General features: G+C 39.9%; 1 protein-coding gene across 1 annotated transcript in view; it reads right to left on the bottom strand.

The window, feature by feature from the left end:
- Positions 1–25,371, bottom strand: part of bsna (bassoon presynaptic cytomatrix protein a) — a 123,701-nt gene that overhangs the window by 71,814 nt on the left and 26,516 nt on the right. The window contains exon 2 of the mRNA XM_029507033.1: positions 24,194–24,782. Within this exon, the coding sequence (XP_029362893.1) occupies positions 24,194–24,782 (589 nt within the window). The remainder of the gene's footprint in view (positions 1–24,193; positions 24,783–25,371) is intronic.

Raw genomic sequence — 25,371 nt, forward strand, 5'->3', positions numbered from 1 at the left:
ACTGGAGCGTTGAGATGATGTATGCCTCAGTCAAGGGCACCTCGGTCGATTTAAAGGAGCCCAACACCTGCAGAACACCTTCAGTGGTGTTTCCTTTCATTTAAGGCTCCTTTCGAGCACAAAATCAAGTTTTTGTGGCATATTTTAAGACGCGAGTGATCAGTGCACCCAGCATATATTGAATGGTGCACAGTCTTTAGAAAATCAAAATTATTATTTTATCTTTAATCATATGTGACAATACATATTTGTTTTGTTTCTTATGGAAATGTCCATATAATCTTTGTGGGTCACAACACACAATTGACTATTGTGGGGAAACATCAAGATAAAAGACACATTAGATGTGAGGACAAAGAGCCGTGGTGTCTCAAGATATCATTGTCGTTCTTGGGTTTGTGCTGATGATCAGTGTTTCTGACGTTGCTTTGTGTCTTCAACTGAAGGTTAATCTGATTCAGAAAGACAATGCAAGAAATTCACATCAACTTCCGCAAATCCGCAAAATCATTTTATCTTTTATGAAACTAAACCATCAATCATGACAGAAATATTAAATATGAACTATTTGCTAATCATAATATTCAAGCAGATTTCTTGTCAGAGCATCAGCACACCTGAGTCCATCTACACTGACTGCAGAAAACAGGGGGGGGTGGAGTACAGGTGGCGTATCGCAGCTGCTGCTTAAACGTTATAATGGCTGGGATTATATACTGCACAATTTCACAAAATATTGAGAATCACAGGTAGATCTGGCGTAGAAAAACAAGGCCAGTGTAGTAACAGCTTCCATAAGTACATGGAAGTGAGCATGAGCTATAATTGGCAGAAAGTGGCTGGAAATGTCACATGTAATGTGGAGCAAATGAAGCCCACCGTGAGCAGCAGAAGCCGTTTGTGGTCTGAGCTGAGTTGCTCACTTTCCCTGTCATGAGAATTGATAATACAAACATAAATTCATACACCCTATACATATACATACATACTAATGCCCACATTGGGTTCATTACACAACCTCACATCATGCTCCTTCCTGCAGAATCCATATGGACCTCCATGTGTGGACGTGTACATAATAATAGACCTGTCTTTAAACACTGTGTGCAGCATTTCAGGCCTGAGGTGGGGGAAGTGGGGAGGGAGGGTGAGCGCACAATGGTAGGTGTGTTTGTAGCAATCCAGGGCAAGGACAGTGCCAAGATTAATGCAGAGTGATGGCGTCCGGGAGAATGGGCAAAGAGAAACAGCTGTTTCTTAGGTGAAGGCATATTTATTTAGGTATAAATTTTTTATTGTTATAAAATGCTCGAGGAAAGATAAGGAGAACTGCTGAATGCTAAATAATGTAGCCTATCTTGAAGTCCCTTGACACCCAGGCATCATCCACATTATGTCTGCTTCGACACTAATTGACAATTTATATAATTTTTCAAGATTCTATTTAAGCTTGGAGCCAGTCAGTACTATGAAAAAGGGAGTGCCCATAAAATTATTTCTTATAAATGACACTAAAGTGTAAATAATTTTTGTTTTTGGTTTAACTTCCTCCTATCAGCCTGACACTCAGACAATGTCACCCAGATTTTTCTCTGGAAGGTCAGGATATTATATGCTCCTTAAGCTAGACTAATCTTTAGCAAGACACATATTCACAATATTGATGCCATTTTAAGACATTGTGCAAGCTGTGGTCGCACATTTAATCAAATGAAAATGAATAAATGAAGACAAAAAAAAGGCAGCTGTGCAAAATAGCAGAGGCGTCGGAATGTAAATAAAACAGCATGATACATTTGCACAATGAATCAATATGGCAACAAATAATAGCTCTATAGTTGTATGGAAAAAGGCCAACATTTAGCAGACCTGGCTCTTTCTTGTCTTGACTTCTCGTCACAGAGTGCAAACTCTTACAGAGTGAGTGAACAGTTTGTCTGGCCGCTCGCAGTCACAGCAGCTTACTAATGTACTGATCAATATTCCACACAGAGAGAGGATGTTCCAGGAAGTATTCCCATGATGAAGCCCTCAGAATCTGCAGCTAATTATGGAAACGCACACTTCTTCAACATATCTTTTGACGACAGCCACTGACATAATGCATTCTCTGGTCTCTAACCATAACCTTGACCATCCAACTACAAGCCTATGCCAATCTTCATTTAATCTTAAATCTGACAAACAAATTAAAAATAAAAATAAAAATCAACCCCAAAAACCTCTAGAGACATAAACCGGCCAAAATGCTCTCTCCTTTTAAGTATGTACTCATTCTCAAGGTCTTAAACTGGCCTCCTGCACAGGAGCACTGGCAACACAACACACACATCGAACAGCGTTCACTCAAGCATCAAATTAATTTTACACAAACTTAACCCAATTACACCGTCTTACTGAATGTCAGAAACAACAGAGGGAAACTGGAAAAGGAGTGCTCACTGATTGATTGTGTCTTAAGTGCCATTACAAATGAGAACTACACTAGAGGACAAATAAATCTGCTATCTGCTGCCCAAAACTACTGGATTATTTATTAAAAGAAAAACTCTTACGCTGCTAACTATCCATGTGTATTTTTATTATATTAACAACCAAGCAGAGTCTGCTTTTTTTCCTCTGCTGAACCTGTAATACACATTTCATTAGTCTTATTAGGAAAGCAAGTCTAAATAATGAAGCCAGTAATTGCTGAACTTCTTCTAGTAGTATCAGGGTGTTGCTATTGTGCATTTTCATCCACACACTGTTGTGGCTCACTGGAACAGGAGAACAGAGCAGAGCCTTTACTAATGAATGGCATTTATCAGACCTATGCTTTTCCTCAAGATCAGTTGTCACATATATTTATAGATTATTGCAACGAAAAGGAAATGTTCACTCTGAAAATGCATATTGGCTTCGACGCTTGGCCCTCACTTTCTTAGATCATTCTGCTTTATCTTCTAACATTTAAAGTGACATTAGCTGTAACCATGTGAACCAACAAAAAGACTAATGGCATCAGGATGAAAAGAGTTTCTGAGTTTCTGACAGAATGAGAACACTTGGACAGATTGGATGCTCAGGATTTTAATTATACTGTCTATGAAATGAAATTGATAAATGAATGCATAGAATAACAGTGTCATTACACTTTTACTCGATAAAAATTATACAATGATTTCTTTAGTTTTGTATGCTGGTAATAATAATAATAATAATAATAATAATAATAATAATAAACACCATCACTACAAGTTTAAAATCAGTTCATTTCTTCTTTTTTACCATCAATCGTTTCATTTTTCTTTTTCAGTCGTACAGATGGCACCATGTTAATTTTGTCAAGTTCATGCTCTCTCCAGCTTTCAGCACATTTAGACAGGGTCAGCAGCAGAAAGTTGATTCAGACCTTTTTCAAGCTCCTTCATTTTCCAGTTTTTATTACACTGTACACAACAGCCCAACCCAGGAAAAAGGCTGAAAACTCATTATTAATAGTCAAAAAGAAGATAACTAAAGGGCCTTTCAGCAAGGGAGAGAGAGAGAGATCCATAAGGCCATAATAGACACGCTCCTCTCACTTTGAAGGCTGCAGGTGCACTTATCACACACGCTTCAATTCGCCTTCCAGTTTTATCAATCTCATCCTGTCATCTCAGCCGATGTTGCCACATAGACGCACAACCCTCAGGCTATTTTCACTGTTATTTACACACACCCTGACAAACACAACACTCCGACTACCCTCTAATCACTGGCTGGTGATTATGGCATTGACCACTATCACACTATAATGCACGTCTCTCAATTAAAATCTGGCTCAGCACTTTAAGTCTCATCCAATGATGGGATCCAATGACACAGCCTGAACTGTCAAAGGAAGCATGTCTGTATAGATAGACAGACAGACAGAAGACAGGCAGACTTACTGTGTGTATGTGTCTAAGTCTGTGCTGTTAGATCAATAGCAGATCTTGGATTGAAAAACAACACCGTGGGGTATTGCAATGGATAGACTCATAAAGGTTGGCAGTTGGAAAAGAGAGTGAACAAAGGAAGAAAGAAGAGGAGGGCAAGAAGGGAGGAGGACTAAAGTGGAAAAATCAACAAGGAAAGGGGGGCACACAAGGGACAGCTGAAGTGAGAAAAGGTACTGAGAGAGTTTATAATTCCACACCCACAGCTCGCTTTAGCTTTACTGAGCAGGGTCGACTGAACTACACCAATAGTTCATAACTGATAACTTGATATAAAACCAGATAGATGTGACAACACCGTATATTTCTGAAAGTTCCAAGCACTTTCCAATAGCACTTGATGTCAAGTTATTGTTTTGGGGTCCAAATTTAACGTTCATGCTCAGGTATTTTTTTCTCAATACACATATTTATGTCTTAAAATAATTATTTTACCGTTTTTATTTTGTCAGGGAACGTTTAACAGCTCCTCGGTAATAAGGAAATCTCTTTAAAGGAGGAATAAATCAACGCTGGGGTTGGATTCTGACCTTTATCACACATTATTTTTGAATGTATTTCAAAGATGTTGATGAATGATCTGATGAACATCACATTCAAGAGGTGCGCCTCAGCCACAGCATGAAGAGCACTGTATTTTTGGATGTTCACAGAAGCTGCCAAGAGTGGCAGATGGTGAAACAAATGAAACACCCACGACTGTACCAGCGGCTGTCTCTCAGTGGCTCTCTGAACTTTGATAGATGAAACTGCACTGCTTCAGCCTGTGTCTTATCCTCTGTGACAGGACAGGGCTCCACCAGCCCACCAGAATCTTACAGGTTGAAGGATGCGTACTGTATCACTGTGAATCAGAATTTAGTCTGCCGTCTCTTTCATTTGAACTGTACATGAGCCAGACACCACTGTGGCCTAGCATATCTCACCAACTGCCAGCCGGTATGTTTTTGGTTTAGTTGGAGGTAGAAAAAAGTGGGGGGGGGGGGGAAGTGTAGAAAATAAGACAAATCTGGTATGATTTGTTTTGTTTATTTATCATTGATTTCTTTGATGACTCGAAAAACCTCATGAGGCAGTATGATATTGAGGACATTGCACCAATGGGTATGATCTTCTAGAGAAAGAAACTGATAAGAAACCAAAGGAAACCCATGAAGCCAGCTGGACAGGCGGACAGCACAGACCTGTTTGCAGAGGTATGAGAGTGTGGATGATTCATATCACCTCCACAGTCTTATCATCCAGGGACAGCACCCAGTCAGCCTTTCAAAAAGAGCCTATGGCCAGTCTCTTCCTCCTCATCAACCAGTGCTCTCTCTCACTCCCTCCCTCTCCCCTCTTGTCTTTTTATCTCCCACATATTCCTCTCCTTTGGCGTGTGCAGGTGTGATAAGAGTCAGCATCAGTACCGTTCTGCATGTGTTTGAGTCCCTGTCAGGAAGGATGATCAAAAGTGTGTGGACAAGTGCAAACCGGTGCAGAGGGGGGGAAATCTGATAAGTGACACTGAACAGAATGAAACCTTCTGAAAACTGGAACTGTGTCCTCAGCTGACACCGACATCACCAGTTCCAGCAAATGCCCCAGGGACATGACAGTTTGGTTCTCCTTTTCTACCAACTATAAATAACGCCTTTTCTTTTGACTTTAACAACAATCAGCCACTAACTTTTTTTTTTTTTTTTTTAAATTATCATTTGGGCCCTCTTTTGACTTTGGGACATTTAAGAGAGATTGGGGAATAGACATGCAGTGAATGATCAATCAGGTTGGCAAGCTAACCTACAATAATCAAGACACCACAACTACTACAACAGCAAACACTGAACTCACTTGGATACAAGCAACTACTGAGAAATGGAAACAAAACAATTGTAAAAGCTCAGAGCTCAGAACTGTTGGGCTCCAATAAACACAACTGGTAATGTTGGTCTGTGATGTTTTTACTCAGTGACTGGTTAGAGCCCAGTCCACAAAGGACCACTAAAACAGAACTCACTGTTCACCTACTGTATTTTGTGGACCATAAGGTGCACCGCATTATAAGGCACAATATTAATGAACGGGTCTATTTTCATACATAGGGCGCATGATAAAACATAAAGCAAAGCACAGTATGTACCGGTATTACAAAAAGTGGCGGAGGTAAGCATGCTGCGTACTGTTCTCTGATTGGTTTATCGCTGCCAGCGATAGCAAACACCTAAAGTTAGTGTGACGTTGGAACAACGTTGTATCCCAACATTTGATTATAATTGTATTATGATATGGATTTGAAAATTGGGTTTATGTTAAAAACCTAACGTTGGCTTGATGTCTAATTATAGTAAGGCAACACTGACTAAATGTTGGATGATGGTTAGTTGCCAGCACCACATAATTAGTTATCTAACATTGTCTGACATTGCAGCCCATATCCAACCAAGGACCAACGTTAACACAACGTCCCCGTGTCAGCTGGGAATGCTCCGACACTCCATCTAGCGGAGCGGCTTCGTCGCTTACCAAAGTCGCACTAAAACATTTTGACAGATTTTTGAGAGCAGTGTAACACATAAAATTGGTTCGAGGTCAGTAAGCACAACAAGGTTATAAGGTGCACTGCCGATTTTTGAGAAAATTTAAGGATTTTAAGTGCGTCTTATAATGCAAAAAATATGGTAATTCCCCAAATATCTTCCAAAGGGGAAGATTCCACTGGGGCTACCACTATCATGGTTGTATTGTGGCAAGCTTGCATGAAAAACATCATTATGTTACGCCATTCTAAAGTTAAAAAACAGGCATTAATGCTGAAGTCCAACAACCCTGTAAAATGACATGTTCTACTGAGGGATTTAATGCTGTCAGACAGTAAAACCATGAAAGACTGAACTTGCCACATAATATTTTCATAAATTTACTTGCTACTAATACTTCAATTCATTTAAAATAAAATCATTTATTCCTGAAAAATATGTATTTCGTATGCCCAGAATGTCTTTCCATGCCAACAGAGGGAAGACTTTAAGCAGGTGCTGTATTTTCATGGTTTTTCACACTTTCCCTCATTGGCACTAAATATCCAGAAAATGCCATTTGGCAGACAGCAAACATCTGTTTAGCCTGAACATGCCCCTGCAGAAAAGCAACAACGTGTTTGAGTGAAGTGTTTGTAAAAGAAAAAAATAAATGAAATTAATTTACAGACAATAAAGGACAACCTAAAAATGTTGCGCTCGTATCATTCTGCTAAATTTGATCCCTCTTGAGGATGGACAGTGAGGCGACCGCAATCCAGGATTGGTTGAGATCTGACACCAGAGGAACGGAAAAATGGTCTTGCCCTTTCATGGTCTTTTGAGTGGTGGCACTGCCAGCAGCAGATTCAAAAGATTCAAAACTGGCGAGCTCTGTCAGAGCAAAAGAAACATACACATACACACCTGCCACTTTACACCTATTCAGTGGCTTGCAAACGCAAATATCTGACCTGCCAATCCCATGGTAGCATCTCAGTGCTGTTGCACATGAACATGGTGAAGAGTATCTGCTGAAGTTCAGACTGAACATGAGAACAGGGGAAAAAAGTGAGTAAATGTGGAATGGTTGTTGTTAACAGAGGGCCTGGTCTGTTTTTCAGTAACTGCTGATCTACAGGGATTTTCATGACCATCTCTAAGGTTGACAGAGAATGGTCCAAAAGGAGAAAATATTCAATGAAGGGAGTCTGAACCAGAGGTCAGGAGACTGGTTTCAGCTGAAAAGCAATTGCAACTCAAATAGTTGCTTTTTTCAAATGAGGTTTGAAAAAGAACATCTCTGAACACACAGCAAACCTTGACAGATGGGCCACATCAGCAGAAGACACATCGCCACTGCTATCAGCTTACAACAGGAAACCGAGACTACAGTTTGCGTGGACTCAAAATTGGAAATAGAAGATTGAAAAAAATGTTGCCTGGTTTGATGAACCTTGACTTCTGCTGCAGCATTTGGATGGTAGAGAGAGAGTTTTTTTAACATGAAAGCAGATATCCATCCTGCCTTGTATCAAGGGTTCAGGCTGGTGGAGGTGGTTTCACTGCGTGGGAGTTATTTTCCTGGCACACTTTGCAGCCAGCTGAGCATAGTTTTAACACCACAGCCTATGTGAGAGTCAGTCACTAGATCACAAGCCACTGCAACTCACTGACATGGTGGATCAGATTCACATCATGGATGTGCATCCTACAAATATGTAATGGCTTCACGGTAATATGGGCTAGCGTTTCTGAGGAATGTTTCCAGCTTCTTTTGATTTCATGCCATGAAGAATTAGGGCAGTTCTGAAGGCAAAAAGGGGGTCTAACCCAGTACTGGTAAGGTGTACATGGAAACAATAAACCTGCCATGATGAAACAACTTAAATCAACAATGTCAAAAGACTTTGTGTGTTTAAAGTTGTTGGCCGTGCTTTTTCCCTTTTTTCATCTCAGTGTATTAAAAGCCACACCTGCTGGGTAACAGTTTCCTCACCAGTTGACCATACTGCATGAAATCACATTTCTCCAGCTGTTAGCTATAAGCTAACCACATAAAACGTTATGAGGAAGGCCTGGTTCTGTGCTAGCTCTTAGTCTACCACACAGATTTCCTTCACATAATAAATGGAAATCATTGATCTGTTGGCAACAACCACAGGGAGGTTAACTTGTGCAGTACTGAGGAAACCAGCTGTTTGGTGAGCCAGTGAAGCCCAATCTGTCGGCAGAATGTGCATTAGGTCCATTTTATGATCTGGCCCTATAACTCTCAATTACTTCAACCAATATCCTTTATTATTTATGTGCAAATGAAATGTGATATCTAAAATTGAAATGTAACAGAGGAACTAAAAGTAAAGAGCAAAGGGAGCTAAATCAGCCTGCTGTTTAGGTTTGATTTCTTTTTTCTTTTTTTGGCTTGCAGCTTCTGAGGAATCCCTAGAAATAAGAACAGAAAATAACCTGTCTTTTAGAAACTGTCATTTCTATTACCATGAAAGAACAAATTCAGTGAGTAGTAATGAATAAACAATCTGAGTAAGTTCAGTGAAAACAGAAATAAAAGATCAAAAGCAGAAAAAAAGCCCTGGTTTAGTTTATGTGTACTAATTGTGTTGGAGTGTTTCTTACTTTGTGATTTTGCATGTCTGCACATGGCTGTTTGTTTGTGTGTTTGGCTGTACAGTGCGTGTCCCCTGGTGGCCCTGATAATGCTGTTGCCATCACAGTCTGTCCCAGCAGATTTCTCTGCCTTGATGTTCCAACATGCCCACAGAGCCTCACATACGGAAACATACAGCATTACCTGGCATCTCACCAGAAACGATGACTGTCACTGTGGTTGGCCTAGTTTCCAAGGCAACAGTTGTGTTTGCATGTCAAGGTGTGTAAACTGTTAAGTACCTGTACTGAGACAAGCAGGTGTTAGAGGAAAAACATGAGTAAAAAGAGGATGAGAGCTCAGAGTGAGGCCGAGGGGGATGAAACTGAAATTAAAAAAAAAATTGTGGAGTGGAGACTCTGAAAAAGAAAGAAAATCTGCCTCTGTGTGACTAATTGGAAAGAGCAGAATCAGTAGCAGGACAGTTACACAGACAGGGTTAGAGGTGTTATTCCCACTGGGGCCACTTGTAGTCAGAAAGCGTGGAGTGAAAAAGAACATGACCTACAAAATCGTGTAAAGAATGAAGCCAGAATCACTAATGCATGCAGCAGAGGACGATCTGTCGCTAACTGTTACAGCAGGAAAGCCTGTTAATTCAGGTGTGGAGTAGGTCTGTTTTACAGACAGCCCTGTGGACTGAGGAGTTTAAGTTTTTGGAAGGTATGTCTTATTGATAAGATGGTCAAGGTGCAAACCACGTGCACACAAGACCTCCCAAGTTCAAACCAAGCCGGTGTGACTCTTTGTTGCATGTCACTGCCCCTGTCTTTGACTCTCATTCCCTGTCTCTCACTGCTACGCTGTCAAATACAGACATAAAAGTGCCACAGAAAATGAATGTGTGTGTCTGATTGTAACACAGACACACATAGATTATCTTTATTGTTGGCAAACAAATTTATATTTCATTGAATGGTTAACTGAAGTCTATTATCTTTCCTGTCATGTGTTTTTACCCCTGAATGTGATGTGCATTTGTTATTGGATGAAACCATAAAATCCGCAGGGTAACTGTTAAAAACAACAGCAGTACTTTGTAAAGTACAGTGCAGGACTTAATATATAGTTTAAAATAAGAGGACTGCTAAAAAAAAAATATATATATATAATTCAACATTATTGTGCCTTTTTCACAAGGATGGAAGAGAGGATGGATTTCATTTGGGGAAATGCTTTTTTTTCTTCTATGATAGCAATTAGCCAAATTAATCACCACCAAGTTCATATTTTCACACAGTTGTTCTCTGTTTGCGCAGAACCGTGACAAGCTGAGATTGCAACGAGGAAGATCCCTGAGGGAGAATCTGGTTTGAATCCAATAGGATAAGATGAAATCCAGCAAATTGTATATGGTTTATACACTTAGAACACAGTATATTTATTCTGTCATGTGCTGATACCAAATGCAAGGGGCATCACTACACACGTGAAAATTTAACATATACATGTGCTCAACTAGATTTGTTAGCATATTTGCATGTCTCTATATTTTTGTGTGTGAGTTTCAGTGCATCTCCACTGAGCTGTCAGTGCAACTGGAAGCTTTCAAATAGGATTTCTGCTGCTCGGTGGATCGGTGCTTGGTTTTATGCCGACACTGGGGCTTTTACTTTACCGCCCGTTCACAGACGGCCATGCATGACCGACTGCTTCCTCTACCGCAGAGAAAGAGAGAGAGGAGGGGAAGAGACACACTGATGATGTGCAGAGGGAAAAAATGAGACATAGGCGGTAAGAGAAAGGTAGATCAAAAGTAGACTAGAAGAGTGGATAGTAAGAAAGAAGGAAGGAAGGTGGACCGGAGTTACCATGAATCAGGCAACGAGAATAAAAATCAAAAGAGTTAAAGGATATTCGCAGCACTGCCTGCAAAAAGTCTTCATCCACTTTTCAGTGAAACTGAAAGGTAAAGTTTGAGGTGTGATTATTTGCAGCACTTAATATGTAACTTAATTGCATGTCAGGATTCAGGCAGTCACTTAAAATTCTCACTGGCAGCTCAGTAATGACTAAATATAAATTATCTGTATCTCCTGTTTGGGTTCCCATATGATTTCACCTGTTTTCTGCAACCCATTTAGGATTACTGCCATTTGTAGGAAGTTTTCAGACAGTTCAAAAAGAGTTTGCCAATTATAATTTACTGCGGTACAAACCAACCCTGCTTTTGGACTGCGATATATTTGGCTAGGTTCAGCTGGTAGAGCTACTTCCTCAGGAGAGTCCAATTTACAACATGATGATCAGGGTTTTGAATAAACACAATAAACACAAGAAAACTGTTTTATGGCTCTTTGCTGTCAACTAGTTGAGACCCTTTATACATGTATCTAGCTGAGGTCAGGCTTAAGCTAAGATTGGGTAAACACTAGTTTAACTTGTTTAATAAAGGTGAACACGTGTGGGACTATTTTTATTTTTTTACTCTCACTTTGTCAAGTTTGTTCTGAAATATTATTTGAAGTCTCACTTGGTCCACAAAAAAACTGAATAAAAGCAGGAGGGAAATGAGCAATGATGAGCTCACACCAGCCACTCTATTCATTTCAGCTTTAGGTGTTGCCTGATTTACAATCATTATGCTCTGTCTGCGGTGATGAAAATATATCCCTACATTTAGGTCACCACGGTCATGTCCATCATTACGGAGAAAGCAGTCATTGTTTTAGTCCTTGTGAGCGACCTGTTCCATTCCTCTGGAGGCAAAGTGCCATTAGGCTGAAAAATATATTATGTCATTAGCAAGAAATGTAAGAGGTAATTACCAAAGTGTCATTCCTGTAACCCGTGTCAGTGGCATTATTATTATTACTATCAGCAGCAGCAGGCAGCACCACCACGATCAGAAGTAAGGCAGCCAGCATTTCAGGCCAATATACGCTCCTGAGACAAGTGCAAGGGCTCATCATGTTGTGAGTTTCAACATGGCCGAGCTGACATCTATTTTTCCTTGACTATAGTATTACACTAGGTTCAGAAAGTTATCAGGGAATTACCGATAATAACCACTGAAAGATTATTATTATTGCTGCAACATTCATCCAGGTAGAAAGCAAAGAAATGTGTGTCCCTGAAACTGTCCAGTGAAGCAGCAGTGTTTATTAGTTTTCTTTTCATTTTAATGGACGAACATTAAGACACTGATCACATTACAGAAAACGTAGCAGGGCTTCTGTCTAGCTGTTCCAGGGCTATCAGCCATATATCATAGCCGGCTCGGCTCTCATCACATTATCACTTTTATTATGCGTGCTGGTCACACTGTATACTATATAGAAGTCATGTGACAGCACTTGATCTAGTTCAGTGCACAGATAGAGACCATGAGATGTGGTTGGTGAGGAAGCTAAACTGTTTTCTTTAAGGTCATCTTAAGTTATCACACATGGTTATTTTCATATTTTAGTGGTTTTGTATACTTCAGGTGATGTCGAGGGACTGGCTCCAGCACCCCAGCCCCTTGGTGTAGCTAATCGATGGATGGATGGATCACATTCTCCAATTGCAAGTTGTTGAATGTGCAGTATCGGCCACCTCTGTGGAGTTGAGGCAACAATGATGGTGTTGACTTCTGCAGTTGATAAGTGTGAAGGGGAGCTACAAATGAGGGGTCAGCCATGAATAAGGAGTGAAATGGGCTGGAATGTTTTCCTTATCAGATCAATGGTGGTGACAACATGTACGGACATCAGCAGTGTTATCAGTGTACCCGTTATCTGCCTTTTTTCTGTCCTTTCAATCATCTTCTCTTCATCTGTTCTCTAACTTCTTATCTCAGTAAATCTGTCAGTTTCTTCACCCTTTTTCCTCTTTACACTAGCACCCCCTATCTCTCTCTGAGTCAGTCAAACATTGATTGAGTTTCCAGAATTGACAACAACAGACGCAGTAGCTCAGATTTGAACTCTGTTGAAATTCATAATTGAACATCATTAATCCAGAGATAGTACAATCAAGCATATAGGCAAGGTCCATCTGCAAGGGCACATGGAGCTCCTGCCCTCACTAGACTAAAGATAGCATTTGTTTTAACACCTAGCACATTTCCTGACAAATGCCTCCTCTTTTTAAGATTGACTGTAGTCTCTCAGTAGTAAAAGTGTACGTAGTGTGATGTTCACAAACTTCTCACATGAGGGAGATCAGGCTGGATTTATTCTCTGTTTAAAATCAATCTTTATTAGAATGGTCCAATATCGCATGACCACCTTACTTGCACGAAGAGATGTGATCACACGAACAGAGGCCTAGTGTTGTAGTGCATCAGAGGAGTGACCTTTAAATAGTCCTTTATGGATTCTACACCAGGGAAAATATCATTCACTCTTCTCACAGTCTTCACACAGAAACACGACCGAGTCAATGTGTCACGCCTGGGTGGTTTTAGCTCCTTCCACTGAGCTGCTGGGGATGTCAACTAGCTTAGCTGCACTTTTATGTCATGTTAGCAAGGTCAACCTGCAAGCTTTCCATCAGATTGGATGGTTTCTTATGTGGCTTCATTTACTAGGAAGTAAATGAACTCATTCAATACAGAAACTGATTGTGTTCAGTCACCTGCACAATAATTACAGCCTACTTAATTCCTAACTTTGTGTCACACAATGTCTGATGTTGACTTGCTCATATCTATATACTCTAAACGATAAACTGTTTATAATGCCAGTTTAACATTGGCTCATTCATTTATTTAGTTATTTGGCAGGGACAAATACATGAGAATATTGCTTCGTAGACATATACACATTAGAAGCCATGCATACAGGTTTCTAGCCTGTATGCAAGGCCAGCCCTGTCCCTGATTAGGCCTCCAGCACTAAAACAAAAATATACGGGAGGTGAATTTCATGAAAAGTAGTACTGAAACTGAAATACAATTTTACTGGATCTAAAGCAAGTCAAATCTAGATTTTGTTAATTGGAATCAAATCAGCTCAGGAAATCAGGAACAAAACTCATTCTAGAGGTCAGTAAATTTAAACGCATTACTGATCAATCACAGAGTATCCAGGTATGTCTGAAGAAGTTATGAGGCGCTGGGCGTCTTACAAATAATACCCAATTCTACTGTAAATGTTACTGCCTTATTTCTTCAGATGATCAAATAAATAGCTGAGGATAAATGGATCGTATGATGACAGGAAGAGGAAAGAACAGTAGTAGTTGATAGATGTTTGTTTTCTCAGTCACCACAATCCCCTTGTTGTGGTTTCTGTGCTTAATGTTGGAAAGATTAAAGCAGAGAATGAGGGATCTGTAAACACTTAATGCCAGTAAACCCAACCACATGCAGGTAATTCAAACTTATTCCCATATAGAGCTCAACAGTCTTACAGTCAACTCCTGGTTCCTGCAAGCAGTGTGCCGGGTAGAAAACAAAGTATTTCAGTTTTTTTGGATTTTTGGGAAAAAAAAAAAAATCTAACTAAGAAAAGAACCCTCTCATGACTTTCTTATGGTTGTTGCTTGAAATTTTAGCTGCTTCATTATAACACAAATAACAGGTTAGTGCTAATTTGGACAGTTTTGGATGCTTGTTCTTCAGGCACTAAGCTTAAGCACATTCAGTTGAAAATAAAATTACGGGTACTCCATTAAAGTGCCAAATCCTACCTTTGATATGCGAAAGAACTGTGACAATGGCATTTAACACATGCCTCTTTCACTGACAGTAATACAGACCGGTAAAGAACCCCCAGAGTCTCCTCTTTCCATCAATGTTGTTTTGTCTCATTTGCTTCACAACTTTTACTTTGTGTATGTTTAATGAAGTACAGCCTGGACTTTTTATTTTTATTTTGAGACTTATCAGGGGTTGTGTTGTGTTGAATCCTCTATGTTTCTGGGAAGGCTTTCAACGAGCTTTAGGAGTGTGTTTGGAATTTTTGACCATTTTTGCAGAAGTGCGTTTGTGAGGTCACACACTGATGTTGGACGAGAAGGCCTGGCTTTCAGCCTCTGCTCTAATTCATCCCAAAGGTGTTCGATTGGGTTGAGGTCAGGACTGTGCAGGCCAGTCAAGTTCATCCACACCAAACTCTCTCACCCATGTCTTTACGGGCTTTGCCTTGTGCACTGGTTCACAGTCATGTTGGAACAGTATGGGGCCATCCTCAAAATGTTCCCACAAAGTTGAAAGCATGGAATTTTCCAAAATCTCTTACCATACCAACAGATTTTGGACAAAGGTCACCTCTTTACTCTTCATAGTGAAGGGCAACGCCACCTCACAAGCTAAATGTCAGCTCATAACACTCAGTCAACACTCTTTAGTGCATGAACTAATGTTGAAATGACAAACAGCTCCCCAGGAAACATTTAGAAGTCAAGTGTCTCATTACATTTTTCCTTTAGCCAAGGAATTGTGTTAAAAGCATAGCCTTAATAAAAGTGGATGAATACTGTTGCAAACTGAAGCCAATGCAAAAGTGGCTCCTTGTTGTCTGATAATCATCAGGGTAATTGCACCGGCTGTAAAAAGAAATCAGATTGTGTCTATGGGAGAAAACGACCGCACTTACCCTAAACATTTTGCAAATGATTTTATGGTCCTAGTCCCTAGTTTCAAGCTCAATATATAAATGATGATCCTATTCAGAGGAACTAGGGTATGCATTAGGGCGTGAGCATCACATGATTGACAGATGGTCAATCAGGATGATCCATCCTTCAGACCTCCTAAGACCCAATTATTCCAACTTCTCCAACAAATCAGTTTTAACCAAATATCTTATTTGGTTAAAACTGTCAAACTATTTATGTTATGGAGTGTAAAATCAGTTGTTAATCCTAATGTGTTTAAATTGAAACATTACTTTAATGGTTATTGTTCTAATGAAATTTAAAAATACGCAGTATTTTAGCAGTGACACATAAACTGTTAATCTGCAGTCATGGGAAAATTCAATCAACAAAACTGCCTGTACATGTTTTACTGATTAATGAACATGATGGAGGCAAACACTCATAAAGATAGAGTGTGTGACAGGCAGGTGTTTGATTTGAGAGGAGGGAACAGAGAAGAGCAATTTGCGGATTTCTCCAGAAACTAATTAATCCACCTCATACACACATTTTACAAATGCACACACACACATTTCCACTTGCAGCATTACATGCACACTGAGTCTAAATTTAGTACACAGTCTGTTGAACAACAAACAGGCTACAGGGAGGAAGACGTGCTGCCAATGGGCTTAGATGACAAACGGCTGAGAGACAAGTCGGCCAAGACCAAGTTGGTGTGAACAGCAGTGGCTTCGAGAGATATCAGCAAAGCTTTTCAGTGTAATACTCAGCAGTAGCACTCATCTACATATTCTCATTTATTCATTCATGCTGTAAAGGTTTACTGCACAGTTGTTATCAACACACGTATATTGACAACACAGACGACATGAAAGTGTTTATATTTGCTTACATTCATATCATGACATAATATATTTACGTTATGTATTTCTATTTCAGCAAGTGTTATCTTTTCATCTCCGTCACATTACAATGAGAATCCAATTAACTGTTTCAACTCTGGCTACACAGTTTTTTCATTTCATGTGTTTTATGTTTGTGACAACATCAAAAAAATATTGCTGTTAATTAATGTCATTAATGTCATTAATGAGGAAGTAAAGAGTACATCCATTTCAGCGGGTATGAACCGAAAAGATGACCGTGATCTTAGCCCAGATTCAGGACCTTTGAACGATGATCATTTTCAACTGGTTGTTGTAACCACAAGTTGTTGTGTAAGAGTTTTAATGACATTTCCACTGTGCTGCCCACTCAAGGCACTTTGGATAAAAGCTTCCACAAAACTGCAGGCATTACATACCCCTCGCTAATGGCCTATGAAGACTCATTTATCAACATACTGTAAATGCATCAAATGTTAAAGCATCAAGTGTGGAAGTACAATTAAAGAAAAGTCAATAACTCATGTCCAGAAGGAATTTGCATCCCTTTCCATTGTTCCTCAGCTAAAAAGGATTTTAGGCTGTTTGAGCCCCCATAAGGGGACACTTAGCTTGGGGATGTTTAATTGATATATGCTCCAACTCTTTGTCTGGCGCTGCTGTCCTCAAACCCCCGATAAACATGATAGCAGCACATCACCGGGGAATTTTTTTAATACCAACTAAATTACCAAGTCTAATAAGTGTCAGGTACCAAAATAATTTTTCAATATTGCTTAATTGCTTCATGATGTCAATAAACTGTTGGTTTTACTCCTAAAATAAGCTATTCTTAGGAACTTTAACACTTGTTTTATAGCTGTTTCATTTGATAGTATGCTTTAATGTTGCCAGCGCAGTTACAGATAAGAGAGGAGGAAGCTAATTATGAGAACTGGACTGCGGCAATATCAACTGAAACACTTTGATCCAGTTAGCTCAGAAGCCTGTTGACCGTCAAATTTCAAAGACAGATATCAATAAATTGATTTACTAAGAGTGTGAGGGTTTTTTTTATTCTTTTTTATTTTTGTTTCTTTACCTTGACCTGTTTCGACTGAAGCCAGATACTCGTTTCAGCCGAGTATCCAGCTCAACCCTAATGGTTAATTGGGGAAAATGTTTTTCTCAATCCCTGAACATCTGGACATGACGACAACATGCAACCCATCTAAATGTCATTTTCAAACACAGTATCTGTGGTATGAACCACCACAGTGATGGTTTTTAACTGGTGTTCTTTCAACTTTGCATTTTCCAGGACTGAATAATTCTCTAAATGAGTTGCAAATACATGGTGCGTGGGAGTTTCAGCATCCCTCATCCATATTTATAAGACCTACAACACTCAGGGCTGATCCTTTTAAGGTGCTACACTACCAACACCAGCACACATCATCCATAAAAACATCAAATGAAAACGGGTTCATCTCTTTCACTCTGAAATTCTGCTCATCCATTTCAGAAAGGAAAATTTCATTTCATCTTTAACCTGTAATTTTACAGTAGATGTTTCTGAAACAAAGATGATTCTAGGTCCAAAAAGAGGGTTAAAAAAAAAAATCACTCATAACTTTAGCTGCTCATGTGCTTTGCAGTAACAGTGGGAACTATCTGCTTATTATCAGTGACACCATTTTCTTTTGGGAAATACTTTCTGACATGCTAGGAAACGTTTCAAATGTTTATTCGAACAGAAAGTTTAGTGGTGGATGTTTGGTCATAAAGCAAGGTACTGGACAATGTCAGATTCATCAGATCAGCACATTGGAACTATGCACACATTTTTATGAAAATACATCCAATGGACTTTTCAGTGTAGTGATGTCCAGTGATGAACACCAAACATTACCCTTCTATTTGCCATCCAGCTAGCATGGTAAAAGATGGCAGGTGATACTAAGTGAATATCTGCAAATTGACTGCCTAAATTTTATTGGGGATTATTAAAAAGGTAAGAGAAATTTGTACATTTTCTCCACCACTGAACGTGCCAGGAGAAGGTGGTGGTGAGGGCTTCTGCCATTGTTGCTTTGCTTTTACAATACAAGAGGCTACAATCCACCTGCTGAGCGGTGCTTCATCTTCTGAACAGATGTTGGGATCACCTTACATGTGCTCTGAAAGAAAAATAGAGAGGCCTACATGTCTCTCCAGAGGCCTGGGCCAGAGAGTCTGCCTGTTTGAAAACGGCGCCACAACCCCCACGATGTGAAGTGTGGATTCGAGTTTGAACAGGAACTAAATGCAGACATTGGCTGGACTCAGGCGTCCTCAGCAGGGGTCCCTGGTGATGTCACCTTTTTCTCCCTCACTCCGGAGGAGCAGAGCAACAAAAGTAAGAGGCTTATGTCTGGGCAGAGACAATTAGAATAGCATGCATTGCATTTTGTTTTACCGTGTCTTTTGTTTATTTGGGATTCAGTTTTGTTTGTTGCTTTGTTTTATTTCCCTTAAATCCCATAAGGATTGATTGGTGCTACAGATCTCATGTCGGCCGTCACCGTGATCAGTGAATGAGCAATATCACTAGTTAAAGGATGAATACCCGACCGTGAACTCCATTCGCTGGCTCGGCTGTTGTGTAATGATATTCTAATAATCAACTGTGGTGATGTCGTCTGCAATGTCACCATCTTGGCTCTGATGGGTGTGTCGTCGACGTCACACCGTCGCCATCTCACGTGACTGTCCCGCCATCTTGACTGCTCTCTCTCTCGCTCTCTCTCACACTCACTCACTCACTCACTCACTTACACACACACACTCAAGAACCATAGATAAACTGGTGCGATTGCGGTTGCTGTGCTATTGTGATTGCTATCACTATTTATTAGTGTGGCTGCATATGATATGACTACTGTTACCACTATAGCTATCACCATGGCTAAGGCTATCGATATTGCTGATCCATTCTTATTACATGTGTGTTACCTGTTGTAGATTAGTAGCTGATGTGTGTCATTGGATAATCAAACTATAACAGCCATTTATCCAGAGTGATGTTATTTTGAATAATTATTACTGTGAATAAATTCTGTTGTAATTTAAACTGTCGTTTGTGATTATTGTGGCTACAATAGTGACAATTGGTGGGTTCATCAGTCAGTGCTCGATTTCACTCCTTCTCTTAACTTTCTGAGACTGTATATTGAGTTTTGACTTTGGTCCCTGGTAACAGGGTGCTGCCCCAAAATCCACTGCTTATAGTAAACAGTGATCAATTTCCATAAGGATTGATATTAATAGCCAATCTCCAAATTGCTCCTACTAGTGCACAACACAGATTAGCGACTGCAGTGAGATCCTATCAAAAAGTAGCTGGCTGGTTACTATGCTAACTTCAGTGGAAGAAACCACATGAAAGAAGAGTCAACACTAGCATTGCCTTCCACTGCTGACTCCCAGTAACTCCAGTTAATGGTAGCATTAATAGCTTGACATTGGGCCTGGAGAGGTCACCAGCCTGTTATAGGGCTGACATACAGAGACAAATAACCATTCACACTGATCCCTGTCGTTGCATGCATTGGATGATTAGTATATATTTTGTGTTCTGTTTCTAATCACGAAGCATGATCATTAACTCGGTTTTAGATAAATTATTATGCTGTAACTTCCATCTTCAGTATAAAAAGCACCAACAAACTAACTACCAGTAATTTGGTCAACAAAATCTTCCAGGGCATAGCTGCCATGATACAAGGGTGGATAAGTCCCATGCAATTTTTATTATTATAGTTTTGACCCCCTTTCCCACTTTTCCCATTCCGAAAATCTTCATCAGTCAACCCACTCAGTGTTGTTTTCAGAGCTCTATGTCAGTGCTTCATTATTAAATCCAACCCACTAGTTGGAGTGAAAACCCAAATCAACATCATTCCACATTTCCACCAGGAGGTTCTGTCATATTGCACACATGCACATCAGCATGGCACGATCAGCTGATACTTGTTGCTGATGTACAGTTACCAAGTAATTCTTCAGGGCCAAACTGTTCAAAATGTCCTAAAAATGACCACTCAACAATTCCAGTATACTAAATATGACTATAATAATTAATAATAACAATAATATAATAATTTCAGCACGTCTAGTCGTAAAAAGCACTAATGCTACCCAATTACAATGTCCCAACCACAAGATGAATGCATCCTACACCCATAATCAAATCACTCATCATAGGACGCAAATCTCAACGCCAAGAAAGCCACACTTCCCAAATCAAATACGACTATAATCTCTTTCTGACCTCCTCTTTGACCTAATAATTGGTGTCACTCTCCTTATTTAGCTGGCTAAATGTTATTGGATGAAAAAGGCATCAGAGCGTTACAAGATATGAATGCTGGCAGTGTGTATTAGATTACCAGGCCAGGGGGTTCATTGATTAGCTATGACAATGACAGAGGAAACAGAGTTGAAGTATTAACCTTTAAGTTTACGAAAAGCAAGAAGAAGGTTGATGCATAAGACAGGATCAGGAGAAATGTTATCAGCAAAGGGAAATTGTAAGTTAACAAATGTGTTGCTTTTGTTTTTGTTTATTTGTCTTTTTTCTGCTCGAATCATAAATGTCCCTCCAATCACGTCATCATCATTTAACAATATGTGTGGCTTTGCACTCATTTAACAGTCATAATAAAACACTTCTCTCCTGTGAATAAAAATAATCTCTTTAGTGTGCCTGGGTAAGTCTGCGTAATGCTGTGTACCCGACAGATATGGAATCCGGCACCACTCATTGGATTACCAGGACAGCTCATTGATTAGCTGTGATAATAAAGAATAATGCTCAGACACAACATGGCTGGAGCTCTGCCACATGCCACTTATTAGAATATTTTAATACATAAGCTATCACTCTAAATGGTTGAACAATGCTTTCATGAAAACATCTGGGTACATATAAACAGAGCCCACGCTTTTATGCTTTCCTTTCCTCATAGTCAGTACAGGAAAGAAGTTGTTGGCCTTAGTCTTCCTTAAATGTTTTTAAACTCCATTTGAGAAACAACTTAGGCAGGCTTCCACTACATTCGATTTCCAGATTGATTAGAATAGGTGAAAACAGAGACATGATTAATAGAAATTAAAAGGCAGGGCCATGACATAAATCTATACACATACACATTCATATACCTCAAACCAGAACTAGTTTGTGCTACAGGAAATATTTGGGTAATCATATCCAGAGCGAAGATGATGTTTGGCTCTTATGCTGCTGTGCTGATTTCTTGTTATGTTTTCCATATAGGACATTTCCATGGTTTTCCTCCAATTAATTAACATTACAATTTATTACAAGCCTTGCATGTATTACATTTAGCCACGTGGGGTTGACTGCCTGTGTTTGTGTGGGTGTCGACATATCAGCACATGTGATTGTGTCTGAGTGCATGCGCGTGTGTATGTGTTACTGTGTGTGTTAATCTTTCACAAATGCAGTCCAAATCCCTAAGTCAGAGCCTTATCAACCCCTCCTTCCCGCTCCCTCATTAGCATTATCCATCATTATTAACCTGTCTCTCTATCGCTCCCCCTCTCACACACACACTACATGTGCAAGTATATGTATGTGAGCAAATATCAAAGCTTAGTCTTTAAGATGATCCTACTTGAGCCAGACAAAAGCTGCAGTATTGTAAATACAGTCGGCAAATTTAAAATCAGAGTCTGTAAAACCTTTATGGCACGCTGTGCTACGAATGGCTCATGAGTCTGAGTGACTGAGTATTGACCTATTTAATGTTGAAGTGAAACTAACAGTGATCCCTTGATACATATTTGCCCTGAGAGCAAGAGCACAGGTACCCCTCAGATATACTTTCACTGCATACATCGTCTAAGTTGATGAAATAGAAAGAGCAAAGAAATCAGAGCCTGATTTATAATAAACTGAGGTACCAGTTTATAGATTCACCTCACTACATCAAATGCAATCCAATACACTAGTCAGCAACTGATAATATTCAGTTTCTTCTTGAGTATTGGTATCATAGCTAATGTAGCAGTTAAACTGTGGTAGTGGAGTGTTAAATAGTGTGTTGTGTTGTATTTAGTCTACTAATGTATTTACAGCAAGCAGGTCAGTTATTCTTTTACATAGAAAGCGAGATAATGAGCAATATTTTTCTCAATTGAAAGTATCTCATAAATAACAGTTATCTTATTTAAATTTATTTATCAGTGAATTGTATTAGTGTCCTTAACATATATGCTATTAGTCATCCACCAGCACTCAACAGTGAATGCTAATTTGTCAGCATTGCGCATAAGGATGAATGGCCAGAGTGTGTGTACAAGGCGCACATGGATTACTTTGTTGCCAATGTTTTCCCCCACAAAAGCAAATGAAGAAGTAGACACAACAACACAACCAGAGTTGTTTGTTTAATCGAGCAGTGTTTATCGCGCTGTCTGCCAATGAAAGGCTCCTAGACAGCACTGAAAATCGCTGAGTGCCAGAATATGTGCTCTGTGCTTCAGTGTGTTGTGTGGTTGTGTCCTCTGTCTGTAGTCTTTCCTATCTGCACCGGATAATATTTGATGTCTGTCACCAGACTCTGACTCTCCGCTGACAGTTTGAACTCATCAATAAAAGAAAGTCCCTCAACCTTCTCTTCCTCCATCCGCCTCTGCATAAAATTATAGCACCATTAATCTGTCCTTTTTTTCTTTGCCTTCTTCTATCTTCCTGTCTTTTCAAAACACCTCAGCACAATGAACTCTCCCACTCAAACACGCACGCTCTGTCAAAACCCCTGTGTCTTGCCTCAGTGCATTAATGGAGATTCTGTCATGGCCTCTGTGGCGAATTGCTGCCACTTGCTGAGCCTTTAAATTTGCTGTCCAACACAAATACACACAAAGACCTACAGTGCCAATTCATATATAGAGAAGATGTTTCTCATGTATTATGTATTTTCTCTTTCTTAGATTTATCACTTTTAAAATGACTATACATCCTGTACACAGATATATATACACACATTTATCCTCAGTTCTTCATTTTGGGATTTATAGATATTTGGAAGTAAGAAGAGATTCCTTCAAAACTAAACTGCCAGGGTTCTGTGCTCTCTCTCTCTCGCTCGCTCTCTCTTTATGACCTAATTTATTTTTGTTGCTTAAAACCATCCCGCTCACTTCTATCTCTGGTGCAACTCATTCACTTCATTCACTCACTTATTCATTCACACTTGAAATCTCATTCAAGTTAATGTATGAAATTGGCATAAAAATAAAAAATCCCTACTGCAACAGCAGCCTCTCTCTCACAATAGGCCAGATAAAACCTTCACCCTATTTGTCTCTCCAAGATCTGTTTCCAGCCTGCAATTTTAGGTGTGTATACTCACTTTTTTCTTGTTGTTTATCATCTTGACCTGAAATATTAATCAACAATGTCTTCTGTCCACCCACAGGATTAAATTATGCTCATATCCAAATATTTAGTCTCTGACCATAAATCAGCATTATCAGATTGCTTTCAGGCAGTGGAAAAATAAGGACAAAGATGAGAAAAAAGAGGAAAGATGCTCCGTTGTTGGGTAAACGCACACATGGACAAAGATAAACACACTCAGCTCTTTATCAGATCTGGCCTACCTCTGTGAGGTGTGGGTTGGGGTTGAACCCACACTGGTTGCAGACGGTGGCCTTACACTGGGTGCAGGTGTTGTAGTTGGGTACAGCCGGTGGGTTTGACAGTTCCGTGGTGGTGCACACTGGGCAGAGTTTGCTGCTTGGCATGGGCGCGATCTGGGGTACTGAGTAGGGTGAAGTTGGTGTCACACCGCGGTCAGGAGATACTGACGGTGACCTGCCTGTCCTGGAGCCACCTGATCCGCTGAAGTCAACTTGGAGGTTTCGACGGGATGCATGTTGACCGGGACTCTGACCCCCTTGGCTTCCCATGCCAGACACAGCAGGACCATGACCCATGCTGTGACCAGAGCCCGGGCCCTGACCCATGCCAGGCCCTTGACTTGACTGCATATGTCGGGGGGAACTCGGACTTTCATGAGTTGCCAGGCGGTAGGGCTCACCAGCTCTCGATCCAATCCCCCCGCCAGAACCCATGCCTGCTCCTATTCCTCCTCCCATCCCTCCTGCTCTCATACCTCCCACTCCTCCCATGCCTCCTCCTCCGTGGCCTCCTTGTTGCATACCAGGCTTGGGACTACCCATCGGACCCCTAAAACAAAAGGGACAAATGGGAAAAAAAAGGTATTAGCATCAAACCAAACTTCTAGTTGCCATTACATACAATGACATTACATTGAAGAATGAAGTCAAATTTCAGCCATTACACAAAAACAAAAGGAAATTAGGTTAATTTAACATAGTTGCGAAACAACGATAAAACTGTTTGACTATTGCCTAATTCTCTTGTAGAAAACGTTTGGATTACCGTTAAACAAAAAATTATCCTCAAAAAAACCAAAAAGAACAACAGCAACCAGAACACCGGTTTACAGTGAGATTTTGTGAAGAGACACAGTGGGCCTTACATATATATTTCCTCAGATATAAAATACATAAACAAAAGTGTAAAAAAAGATTTTACATTGCAAAACCTGTCAGAATAAAGTTACAGGGTTACAAAGTCACCTGCAGTGGCTGGTTTTGTTTTCATACTATTTCAATATTATTCAATAGTGTGTCTTTAATCCCATGCCTTCTATATGGATCACCAACTGGTGAGGCAGACATGTTTTAGCATTCATCCAGTATCAAACACTGTATCAAGCCATTACATATGTCTAAGATTTATTTACAGCGTA

The sequence above is a fragment of the Echeneis naucrates genome, chromosome 7 (genome assembly GCF_900963305.1).
Source record: "Echeneis naucrates chromosome 7, fEcheNa1.1, whole genome shotgun sequence".
Taxonomy (NCBI): domain Eukaryota; kingdom Metazoa; phylum Chordata; class Actinopteri; order Carangiformes; family Echeneidae; genus Echeneis; species Echeneis naucrates.